Genomic DNA, 12,088 nt, shown 5'->3' on the forward strand with positions numbered 1-12,088 from the left:
GGTAAGCACGAATTGGTAAAAAACAAATGCTATCAGGATGATGGGAGAGTCATTTCGACGTTGGAGGTCGGAGCTCAATACGAAGTATATCCAAAAGGGGTTAACTCCCTTCAACGAGTTCGGTAAAATAACTCCTAGTCAATGGGAGGAGCTCGTGGCTCAGAAGACTTCAGCGGAGGCATTGGAGCTCAGTGCCCGTAACACCGAGCTGGCGAAGAGGAACAAACACCACCATCATCTAGGCCCTAGTGGCTACTATGCCAAGGAAGAGCAATTTAGGAAGATGGATGAAGAGGCCACAACTGTTGGGAATATCGATGTGACGAACTTGAAGGTACGCTCAAGGAACTGGATATATGCGAGGAGTACAGAACCATTCGGCAGTAATCTTAAGTTTGATAAGCTGGAGACCCAAGAGGCAGTACCAAGGATACTGAAATATGCTGAAGACAAAGAGACGGGCTCATTCAATCCTTCCAGAGAGAGGGACGAGCTTAGCCTTGGCTTGGGAAACAAGGAGCACACAGGCCACACCAGGGGGCTAGGGAAAAAGATGACCTGGAAGCAAGGATTCGAAGAGGACAGACACATGTACAAGAAACATGGCCGAGACCGCGAGACTAGTCTTGAGCTCCAAGTGAAGGCTCTAGTTGTGAAGGCGCTGGAGGAGCATGGAATGTCTATGGAGCCACGTATATTAGTGACGCCGCCGAGAGAACTAGCATTAGTTGGCAGCCCTCCAAAAGTTCCTAGCAGCCAAGGTTCCACTGTAGCCACAACCCCAGTCGATCTCATACGGGAACCTACTAGTTGCACCTTGGTGTTTCTCAGCGGCCGGCAGAACACTGTGATGGAGGTGGCAATGGGTGTGGCACATCCTCCCGATGGCTTACACCACAATAATAAGATACCGCCGGACTACACTAGGGTCGAGGTGCATACAGTGAAGCCCGAGTTCATGCAGTGGAGGATAGACTACGCAACTCCCGAGGGGCTGGTGTTACTCGGAGACGTTATGGGGCAGTTCATCCTCTGGCACAAATGGGACATTATATTGACTGCTTCTTCGCCGCCTCCCCCTCTCCCAAATTTGGAGCGAGTTGTTGAGGCCGGGGAGATATTTTCACCGTCTCATGACCCCACATTCCTGAGATGCCACATTCTTCCCCGCCTCCTATCGAGCATGTGCCTGATGAGATGCCACAACCTTCTCTAGCTCATACCGGGCAAGTGCATCATGAGATGCCACAGTCTTCTCAACAAGCACAACCAATACATGAACAACGAGTGCCTCCTGAAGAAGGTGATGCATAAGAAGATGAGGACGTGCCTGAATGGGAACTCCGAAAGAAGATTCCAATCAACATAAGGCCAGTTTATGTTCCAATCAAAGACGTCTCGTCGATGTCCAAGTGGTATTCCCATGATTAGTTCAATTCTGAAAACCAAGTTAAAAAAGTCCCATCACGGGGTTCTGAGGAGGCCGTCAGTAGCAAACTCCACCAAATTGCAAAGCAGTATCCAAATGTTGATGCCATCGAATGGTCAAAGGATTGCCCGAAAAAATATGAAAGAGGCAAGCCCTTCCTACCAAACCGGGACATCCAGTGCCTAACACTTGGAATGAGAAGGTTCCATGATTGGTACTTGCGTGTTCTCCCAACGAGCACAGATATCATACAAGCATGCTTTCCCACCGGCACATTTGGAAGCCCAGCCGGGAAAATTGTCTTTGACTTCAATGACATGCACACATGCTTTCACCTGGGAGAAATGGAGATGAATCTAATTCGCACGTGGTGCCTGTAAGTCCTTGTCCTCCCGATATGATATGAATGTAATCTTTGAATTATGTTGTAACTAACCCACGCCATGATTTGTAGAATGCAAGTGCACATTGTCAAACAAATGCCAAGTGTGAAAGCCGGGTATGTAGACCCTCAAGCTATAGCCCAAACAAATTTTAATTACCCTAAACGGTGGACACTGGATGCCAAAGAGCTAGCAGCTGCAAAAACTCTTCGGGAGAAAGAGCGCATCCGTAGTGTGAAGCTAAGGGAAGAGTCCCTTAAGGTTGCGGCATACATTGCCTTGGCTTTCAAAAATATCCAACACCACTCTACTATATGGCTACCATACAACTTCGAGTAAGCTCAACTCTATACTTAAAGCTTTGTTCGATATATTTCATTCGATGTAAAAGGGCTTATCTAGTTCTATGATGAAATCCATGCAGCAACCACTGGATTTGTATAGCCGTCGATGTCGAGAGGAGCATGGCATGGGTCTTTGATTCATTAGATAAGGACACGGTGACATACAAAGACTTCATATCAATTCTCAAGACATATACATATCGACAATCCTCATTAGCTTATATGTTTGTATACATACTTGTAACGTTCACTTTTGGATACTAACAAGTTGTATTTGCTAAAATAATTTGAACAGGGCATTTAGGTTCTATGTCACTAATCATCATGGAAGGCATGATCCAGCAAGGAAGGAAAAGCTGGCTATAAAAACACTATGTGCGGTAAGTGTAACTTACTTCTTCAGTACTCCGTTACATGGCTGTCAAAAGCATTACTAAACATTTTCATATGCAAAACACACAGTGCCCCAAGCAGAAGCCTGGGAGTGTACATTGTGGATACTATATATGTTCTATGATGGGTAACACCGGTGCCTACAGGAGACACCCCTTAAGGGTAAGTTTGAACCTCTTCACCCATAGTATAAAAACTTCGTAAATGGTATGAAATACTAAACCAAAACTTGTTTTCTTGTAGTGGAGAGAAGAGAAAGGAATGAAAAGAGACCCATACAAGGATGACCAACTCTTAGAGCTCGTCGGCGACCTTTGCAACTTCATATTGGACCAGATTGTACACGTCAGAGGCGCCTACCATGACCGAGAGTCTGAGTTAGGTACAAATCCTCAGTACCAACACCTTCGTGAGATAGAAAGGCTAGCTCTAGGACGTTGATAACAATGTGTATGGAATTTGTATATTTAATGATGGATTGTATATATTCATGTGAATTGGACTTGTAATTGTAGTTTATAGAATACTCTTATGTTTGTAGTCGCGGTCGCGGGGTGTTCGGCAATGCGAATGCGGTTCGGAACGTTGGTTGTGGGACGTTCGGCAAAGCGATTTTGAATTGAAAATTTGATTTTTTGGCGGGAAAACGTACTGTAGGGGCGGTTCTAGATTGAACCACCCCTACAAATACCCGTTGGTAGGGGCGGCTGGTACTACAGTGGCCCCTACAAATCAATTTGTAGGGGCGGCTGGTGTTTCCAGCCGCCCCTACAAATTGATTTGTAGGGGCGGCTGGTAATAAGAGCCGCCCCTACAAATAGATTTGTAGGAGCGGCTGGAAACACCAGCCGCCCCTATAAATCGATTTGTAGGGGTGGCCTGGGAACCGCCCCTACAAATGCATGATTTGTAGAGACCCTTGCATAGGGGCGGCTAGGTAAACCGCCCCTACAAATGGTCTACAACTGCCCCTACAAATGCTTTTTGACGTAGTGTGATGACGAGGAAATGAACACCCTCCTCCACTAACTCGATGTGTTCACATGGATAAATGGAGAGAAAAATTACCCTTTTCCATGAGTATCAATGCTTTTCAGTAAAAAGAAATGCTTCAGACATGAAGCACAAAGGGTAGGAAGTAAAATGTTGATCTATTTGTCAAACGAATACACAAATGCAGTTCATTAAAATTCTAGGTAACCCATGAAGATGAGGAGGTAGGCAACCATGCATTGTCATCTCTATATGCAACAATGGACCAGAGGAATTTGGTTTCATAATGGAAGATCTCGTTCATGCCCAAATTAGCTAGAAACTCCTTATTCTTTTGAAGTAAAGGTTTCTTCTATGGATACAAGAGTAGATCATGGATGATATTCCCATTAACTACTTAAAAGCGAAACCATCAAAGGTACATCTACCTCCTCCACGTGTCTAACTGGCACAAATTCTCATGGTGTGTTTGGCAACTATGTGGCAAGGGGCATGGGAATTTGTTGTGAGAGTGGATGTAGGAAAGTTAAATGTGAATATGAGTTTAAGTTTCAATTCCTTTTTGAGTTCATGGTCATCATGGAGGCAAATTAGAGGGGGAGTTTGTGAGGGAATTGATAACCCTATTTGATGTGTGGGTTTTTGAAAGGAGACCCAACTGGCAAAGGTGGCTTAGACCGAGCTCACAAACAAGAAGCGCCACCCCTAGGAGGCCTTTGACCTCCTTGTGGCCTGCCTCTCCGGTCCTCGGTCCCTTTCCCCTTCCGCTCGAAGGACCTCGACACACACCTTGCCTTTATCGCCACCCTGATTCGACCACCTCAACTCTGATCCATCCATGCTAACATAGATGCAACACATGTGGTCTGCTCGACCAAGAATTCCCAAAGAAAGAGGACAAGGATGCCATGGGATAATCAGGTTGTAAGTCCCTGAGTCCAAACGGCTCATATCCATTCTACATGTTGGGTGAATCACACACTATTACCAACTTAGTTACGCTTTTGTTCTCACTTCATGAGGGTGATATGGACTCTAGAAGCCTTGTATGTTGGTCTAACCCACCTTCCACAACCAAGGTGGTGCTAAACCACCCTTCCCTGCCCCCACATTATCACATTAGCATACACATTGCTACTATGGACTAAATCCCAAACAGGTTCGGATGCCACACGGGTGCTAAAGTAGGAGGACCCCGCCTCCATGCCACTAGGAACTACAAGGTTCACAAGTGAGCAGACCGTCGTGCTGCCACCCATGACATTGTAGTTGTACTTCTCCATCGTTAGCATCGCTGCCACAACAACAACTAGGTATTGTGCGTGTGCCGATAACACCATGTGAAATCCAAATCACACACTGACACACAACACACAAGTCAACCATTGTAGACGAAGCCTCCAGGCCAGTGGCATTATGAATCTTGTGGAACCCATTGAAACCACCTGCTCTAAAACCATTGGAAAACACTAGAAACCAACCCATACACTAGACACACGGATTGGGTTGCAAATTATCTATGACATAAGAAACCTGGACCATGTACATGGTTATCCCACTCAATTACCACCTCCCCTAGGAAGTGATTGCTAGGATCTAACTCCCATTTTTCTTCCCACCTAAATTTCAACTCCCACAACAAACAAAAGGTTTCTAAACTATTACTACCTCAATCCAAGAAATAGGGTTAAAAATTTGTTCCAACAAACTTAATGTTTTAGCTCTTGGCCGAGACTAGGTTGTATCTAAAAGTGCAATCAAGCCCTAATTGTGGGTTTTGGTGATAATGACCACACAATTAGAGGACTAATGGGATTTATCGAGATAACAAGCAGGGAATTTACAATCGAGGATGTTTACAAAATGGAGGAGCCCCCAATTACAAAAGGTGATGGCATCAAGCTCAAAAAGAGGTTTATTTCATTTTATATTTTGAATTTGAGTATAAGAAAAGCTGTACTATAAAGGGGGACACAATGCTTAAGTCAACATGTGCAACCAAGTGCTCAATCGTACACTAAAGCATCCTTAAAGCTTAGCCACGACAGCCAGCTCATAACCTCCTTATACCCTTGCTATCTGGCTCATGCGACAGTGCCGCACCAGAGGCGCGGCTATGCCTCTATCTCTCTTCTCCATTTATGACCTTGAGCTCCCAAGCTTTCCCTTAAAAGGTCCCAAACTCGATTAGAGAGTAGATCCACTGATTCTCTAACTCTAAAGAGCACTTAGTTCACGTTTTGGCCGGTGGTTGTGTTTGTTACTCTTGGAGCTTGGCTCATAGCCGGCTAGAGCATTGCCCATGGAGCTTGCCAACTTGTGTAGCACCCCCTGGAAGGTTTATAACCATCTCTTGAAGCTAGTAAACTCACCCCTCATCTCAAGAGTTAAGTCTCTTGACTTGAGAACGAGGAAGGGTTGCAAAGCCGTAAGCCTTGGTGGCTCACCTCAATAATGTGGACTTAGGCAAGCCTTAGTGGCGAGCTGAACCACAGGATAAATCATCGTGTCACCATGTGCTTAATTTACTTCACTTGCATTTCATATTATGTTGAGGTGATTTCTTGGGTTTGTAGTCGATCTACTTGTATGTGACATTACTACCACTTCATACCTATAGGAAGCTCAGTAATTTCTCTGATCTAAGTTTCCATACATAGTTTTTGAACTATGCTTCAAAGTTGTCTATAGGTGCGGTAGTGTCACTATTCTAGCCCAGCAGTGCCACTACACGATAGTGCCGCGGGCTCAGAGCGGTACTGCCGTGGGTCGAATTTGACAATTGTTCAAGTTTTGTTTTAACAGGCCTATTCACCCTTCCCTCTAGGCTAACCAGAGATCCTACAAGTGGTATCAAGGTGGGTTACCTCATATATGCTTCACCGCATGAGGTATGGAGCCCGGAGGAGGATCCAGTAGTGTGAAGCCCATAGATGTCAATCCAGAGGATGTGGGCTTGCACAAGACCGATAGCAGTGAGTTCATCGCATCTACAGCAAGCAACACCATGCTCCCACAGCTAGAAGTGACTGATGCCGAGAAAGCTCAAAATGAAGAAGAAAGAAAAGAAAAGAAAGGCAACAAGAAAAACAAAAAGAGAAGCAAGAGAGAAGAAGAAGAAGGAGCAACAAAGGCATGGAGACAATAAGCAAAGAAAAGAAGAAAGAAAGCTCAAGAAAGAAGCAAGAAAGAAAAGAAGAGGAGCTAGGAAGAAGAAGATAAACCAATCAACACATCATCAAGTGAGATATCAAGTAGTTCCAAAGATGGAGATGATGATGAGTCCTACCAAGTGGCCAAGGGGGGCAAGAAGGAGAAGAAAGGAAAGGACAAAGTCGACTCCAACAACAAATATGCTGCCGTATCCTTTAACTATTCTTCTATGCCTTTGACTAACCATGATCAGAGGTCTTTCATTAATGTGCTCGCGGGCAAGTTGCCTCATTTTGATGGGACCAACTTTGCCAAGTATAAGCACTTGATGAGAGCCTATCTTATAGGTCTTCACCCTAGCATTTGGAAAGTTGTTTGCAATGGATTTGAGCCATAGGTTGATCCCAAGAATCCAACTCCAACCGAAGTGCAAATTATTCTCAATGGTCAAGCCACAAGTGTGTTGCTTAGTGCTTTGGATGGTGATGAATACAATAGAGTGATGGTTGTTGATGTTGCCAAGCAAATATGGGACACTTTGCACTTTGCACATGAAGGAGTTGACAAAGTGAGAAAGGCAAGAATGGAGTTATTGATGGCCAAGCTCGACCGGTTTATGATTTTGGATGGAGAAGGGCTGCAAGAGATGTTTGATAGATTGATGGTAATTGTCGGCAAGATTAGAGGCTATGGTGGTGATGAGTTAGATGATTACAAAGTAGTCAAAATCATGTTAGAGGCTTATTCACCAAGAAATGAGACCGTGGTTACTCTAATTAGAGACAAGAAGATGTTTGAGTACTTCATACCAAATGATGTACTTGGGAGGATCTTGACCCTTGACATGCAAAGAGAAGAAGCAAATGAAAGAAAGAAGCTTGGTGAATTGCAAGCAAAGCTAGATGGCATGAAGATCAAGGATGTAGCTCTCAAGGCCAATAAATTAAGCAAGCAAAGCTCTACAAGCAAGTCCAAGATCAACAAGCAAGCTTCAACAAGCAAGCCAAAGCAATCAAGCAGTCCAAGAGCAAGTAGAGACCACATCATCCTCAAGTGAAGATAAAAATGATGATGAACAATATGAGAAGGTTGATGATGTTGCTCTCTTTATGAAGAGATTACAAAAGGGACTAAAGAGGCAAGACTACAAGGTAGTGAAGAGAAAGTTTCCAAACAAGAAGAATAGGAGATGCTACAATTATGGTAGCATCAAACATTTCATTGCCAAGTGTCCATATTAGATCAAAGACAACAAGTACAAGAAGCATAAGAAAGAGGACAAGGATGACCATAGAAAGAACACGAAGTACATGGGAGAGGCTCACATTGGGCATGAATGGGACTCAACTAGAGGGAGCACAAGTCAAGAGGATGAGAAGATTGCAACCGTAGCTATCCACAAGTCATCCCCTACACCAAGGCTCTTCAACAACATGTTTGATGACGACTACTACTTCCCTCACATTTGTCTTATGGCAAAGGATGAGAAGGTAAAATCAAAAGCCAAACCTCCTTCACCTCCTAGTGATATCTGTAGCAGTGATATTAGTGATAGCTCTAGTGATGATGGATCTAGTGATGAAGAAATTAACTTGATAACAAAAAATTTAGATGAAAAGACCAAATTATTCATCACTAAGTTAGTGGAGGATTTGGAGAGTGTCTAAGCCGAGCTAGAATCTAGAGAGGAAACTCTTATCCAACAAGAGGATCTCTACCTTGCTAGCAAGGAAGCTCTTACTTTAGAGAGAAGTGAGGTGGAATCCTTGCACAAGGCCTTGGCCAAAGAGCAAGATGACAATGCTATCACAAAGAAAGCTCATAATGCTCTCAAAATAAAAGTATTGTGACTTGGATGAAAAAGCACAAAGAACTTGAGCTACAATGTGGCATTCTTTGGGATAGCAACTCACATCCCTCTAAGGCAAAGGAAACCTCTACTCCCTCTACTAGCCAAGGTTGTGGAAAATGCTATAATCTTGAATTGAATGTCTATTCCACTAACCTTGCAAATATAGAGGCCATGAGAAAGGAGATTGCTAGGCTCAATGAAATCATTGGAAAAGGGTGTATGGATGACAAGGCCCAAACCAATGACAAGAAGAAGGATGAACTAAAAGGGCCACAATACAAGAAAGGAAGGAATCCCTCAATCAAGTATGGGCTAGGGACACAAAAGGAGCCAAGACAAATGAAAGAAAGATAGTGAATGGCTATGAGTGTGTATAGTTTGAAAGGAAGGACAGAATCAATACAGATCTACCTGCACAGCCTGCGGCAGTGCTATGATGAAGGGCGGCTGTGTCACGCCCCGCAAAAATAAGAAGGCTACCAATTCTGTTCCTGATCAGGCTAAGCCCATAAAGAAGGTGTTCCAGCAGAAACATGTTTCTGAGAAGTCAAACAATCAATGTGGGGCAATAAGAACAAGTATGCTTATCAACCAAAGACCCATGCACCTCAACAAAGTTTGACAACGTGCTTTGTATTGAAGAACAACAGCAGTGGACAAGTGGTTGCAAAATATATTGAAAAGGAAACCAACATATATAGGAATACTTCTATTTGGGTTTCTAAGTTTCTTGTGACTAACATGCAAGGCTCCAAGTCTAGTTGGGGACCTAAATCTAGCAACTAAATTTGTTTTGTAGGCAAACTCCTCCGGTGGATCAAGTTGGGTGCTTGATAGTGGATGTACAAATCATATGACCAGAGAAAGGAGTATGTTCTCATCATATTCCCCGATGACACTCAAATGAAAATATTGTCTTTGGAGATAATTCAAAGGGGGATGTGATTGGTCTTGGTAAAGTTGCTATAACCCTTGAGCATTCAATTACAAATGTTTTACATGTTGATTCGTTGAGTTGCAATTTGTTGTCCGTTTCTCAATTGTGTGAGATGGGCTACAATTGTCTCTTTACGGATAAGGGTGTGGAAGACTTTAGAAGGGAGGATTCCTCTATTGTCTTTATTGGTCGATTAAAGAACAAGCTTTACCTAGTTGACTTCAACAAAAGTAAAGCTAAGCTTGAGACTTATTTAGTGGCAAAATCTAGCATGGGTTGGTTTTGGCATCGCTGACTAGCCCATGTTGGGATGAGGAACTTGGCCAAACTTCTAAAAGATGAACACATCCTTGGACTAACAAGTGTTCACTTTGAGAAAGATAGGATTTGTAGCGCTTGTCAAGCTAGAAAGCAAGTAGGCGTACCTCACCCACCGAAGAGCATCATGACCACCAAGCAACCATTGGAGTTAATTCACATGGATCTCTTTAGACCGGTCGCCTACCTAAGTGTCAGGGGTAACAAATATGGTCTTGTTATTGTTGATGATTATTCCTATTTTACTTGGGTATTCTTTTTGTATGACAAGTGCCAAGTTCAAGAGAAGGTGAAGATATTTATTAGAAGAGCACAAAAGGAGTTTGGTCTCCCAATCAAGAAAGTGAGAATTGACAATGGGACCGAATTCAAGAATACTCTTATTGAGGACTTTCTTGATGAAGAGGGCATCAAGCATGAGTTTTCAACACCATACACCCCTCAACAAAATGATGTATTAGAGAGAAAGAATCGTAGACTCATTGATATGGCAAGGACAATGCTAGATGTGCACAAGATGCCAGACCTCTTTTGGTGCAACGCTGTCAACACCGCTTGCCATGCCATCAACGCCTTTGCCTACACAAGAAGTTGAAGAAACTTCATATGAGCTTTTAACCGATAATCGGCTAAAGGTGTCTTACTTTAGAGTGTTTGGGTGCAAGTGTTTTATACTTAACAAGAAACCCAAAACCTCTAAGTTTGCACCTAAAGTTGATGATGGCTTTCTTCTTGGTTATGGATCAAATGAGCATGCCTACCATGTTTTCAACAAAACCTCTGGGAGAGTTAAAATTGCGGTAGATGTGACATTTGATGAATCTAATGGCTCTCAAGTGGAGCAAGTTGATTCAAGTGTTGTAGGAAGGGAGGATCCACCATGTGAAGCAATGAAGCAATTAGCTATTGGTGATATTAGACCACAAGAAGATCAAGCTATAGAAGTGGACGTTCCTCAAGTTGCTGCTGCACCAATTTCCGCTGACATACCTGATGCTGAACAAAAGCAGACCCCTGCTACAACTCCTGAACGTGGTAGTGCCATGCCTAAGGGCGGCAGTGCCACACCCACATAGTCAGCAATAGCTGATTTGACTCTCGCTCATGGACAGAACCTACAACCAATCTTCGAGCAAGAAGAAGATGAAGATCCAGAAGATGAATAAGAGGCCATCGATCCCCCAAGACTAAGGCAAACAATACAACGGGATCACCCTGTTGACAATATTTTTGGGAGTCTTCGAAAGGGGGTATTGACTCGTTCACATTTAGCAATTTTTTGTCAATATTACTCATTTATTTCCTCTTTGGAGCCTCTCAAGGTAGAAAAGGCACTTGAAGATGAGGATTGGGTGATGGCTATGCAAGAAGAGCTAAACAATTTTGAGAGGAATCAAGTTTGGACATTGGTGGAAAGGCCCCCAAGACAAACATGATTGGCACCAAGTGGGTCTTCCACAATAAGCAAGATGAGAATGGCATGGTGACAAGGAACAAGGCAAGGTTGGTTGCTCAATGCTTGACTCAAGTAAAGGGCTTGGACTTTGAAGAAACATATGCACCAGTGGCAAGGCTTGAAGCAATTTGGATGCTTTTAGCCTATGCTGCTCATCACAACTTTAAGCTATATCAAATGGATGTGAAGAGTGCATTCCTCAACGGCCCCATTCAAGAACTTGTCTATGTTGAGCAACCACTGGGCTTTAAAGATCCCAAGTTCCCAAACCATGTCTACAAACTCCAAAAGGTGCTCTATGGGCTTAAGCAAGCACCAAGAGCATGATATGAATGCCTTAAGGAATTCTTGCTTAAACAAGGCTTTGAAATTGGCAAAGCCGATTCTACCCTTTTCACTGGCAAAGTTGGTAAAGATATCTTTATGTGCCAAATATATGTCGATGACATAATATTTGGTAGTACTAATCATTCTTGTTGTGAGGAATTTAGTAGGATCATGACCAAGAGATTTGAGATGTCTATGATGGGTAAATTGAAGTTCTTCCTTGGATTCCAAATCAAGCAAGTGAAGGATGGAACTTTTATTAGCCAAACGAAGTGCACCCATGATATGCTCAAGAAGTTTGACATGGTGAATGCCAAGCCTATCAAAACTCCCATGCCATCCAATGGACATTTTGATCTAAATAATGAAGGGAAAGCCATGGATACTAAGGTATATCGCTCTATGATCGGCTTTCTACTTTATTTGTGCGCATCTAGGCCCGATATTATGCTTAGTGTGTGCATGTGTGCTAGATTTCAAGCTAATCCAAAAAAGTGCCACTT

At 43.2% G+C, this 12,088-nt stretch overlaps 1 protein-coding gene across 1 annotated transcript; it reads left to right on the top strand.

Moving 5' to 3' along the window:
• The first annotated feature begins 7,197 nt into the window (after window positions 1-7,197).
• On the top strand, window positions 7,198-10,878 carry LOC136465672 (uncharacterized). Its single transcript, XM_066464317.1, has 4 exons — window positions 7,198-7,722; window positions 7,937-8,185; window positions 8,933-9,125; window positions 10,607-10,878. The coding sequence occupies exons 1-4, from the start codon at window positions 7,198-7,200 to the stop codon at window positions 10,876-10,878; spliced, it is 1,239 nt and encodes a 412-aa protein (XP_066320414.1).
• The last annotated feature ends 1,210 nt before the right edge of the window (window positions 10,879-12,088 follow it).

This window comes from Miscanthus floridulus, chromosome 7, assembly GCF_019320115.1.
Source record: "Miscanthus floridulus cultivar M001 chromosome 7, ASM1932011v1, whole genome shotgun sequence".
Taxonomy (NCBI): Eukaryota; Viridiplantae; Streptophyta; class Magnoliopsida; order Poales; family Poaceae; genus Miscanthus; species Miscanthus floridulus.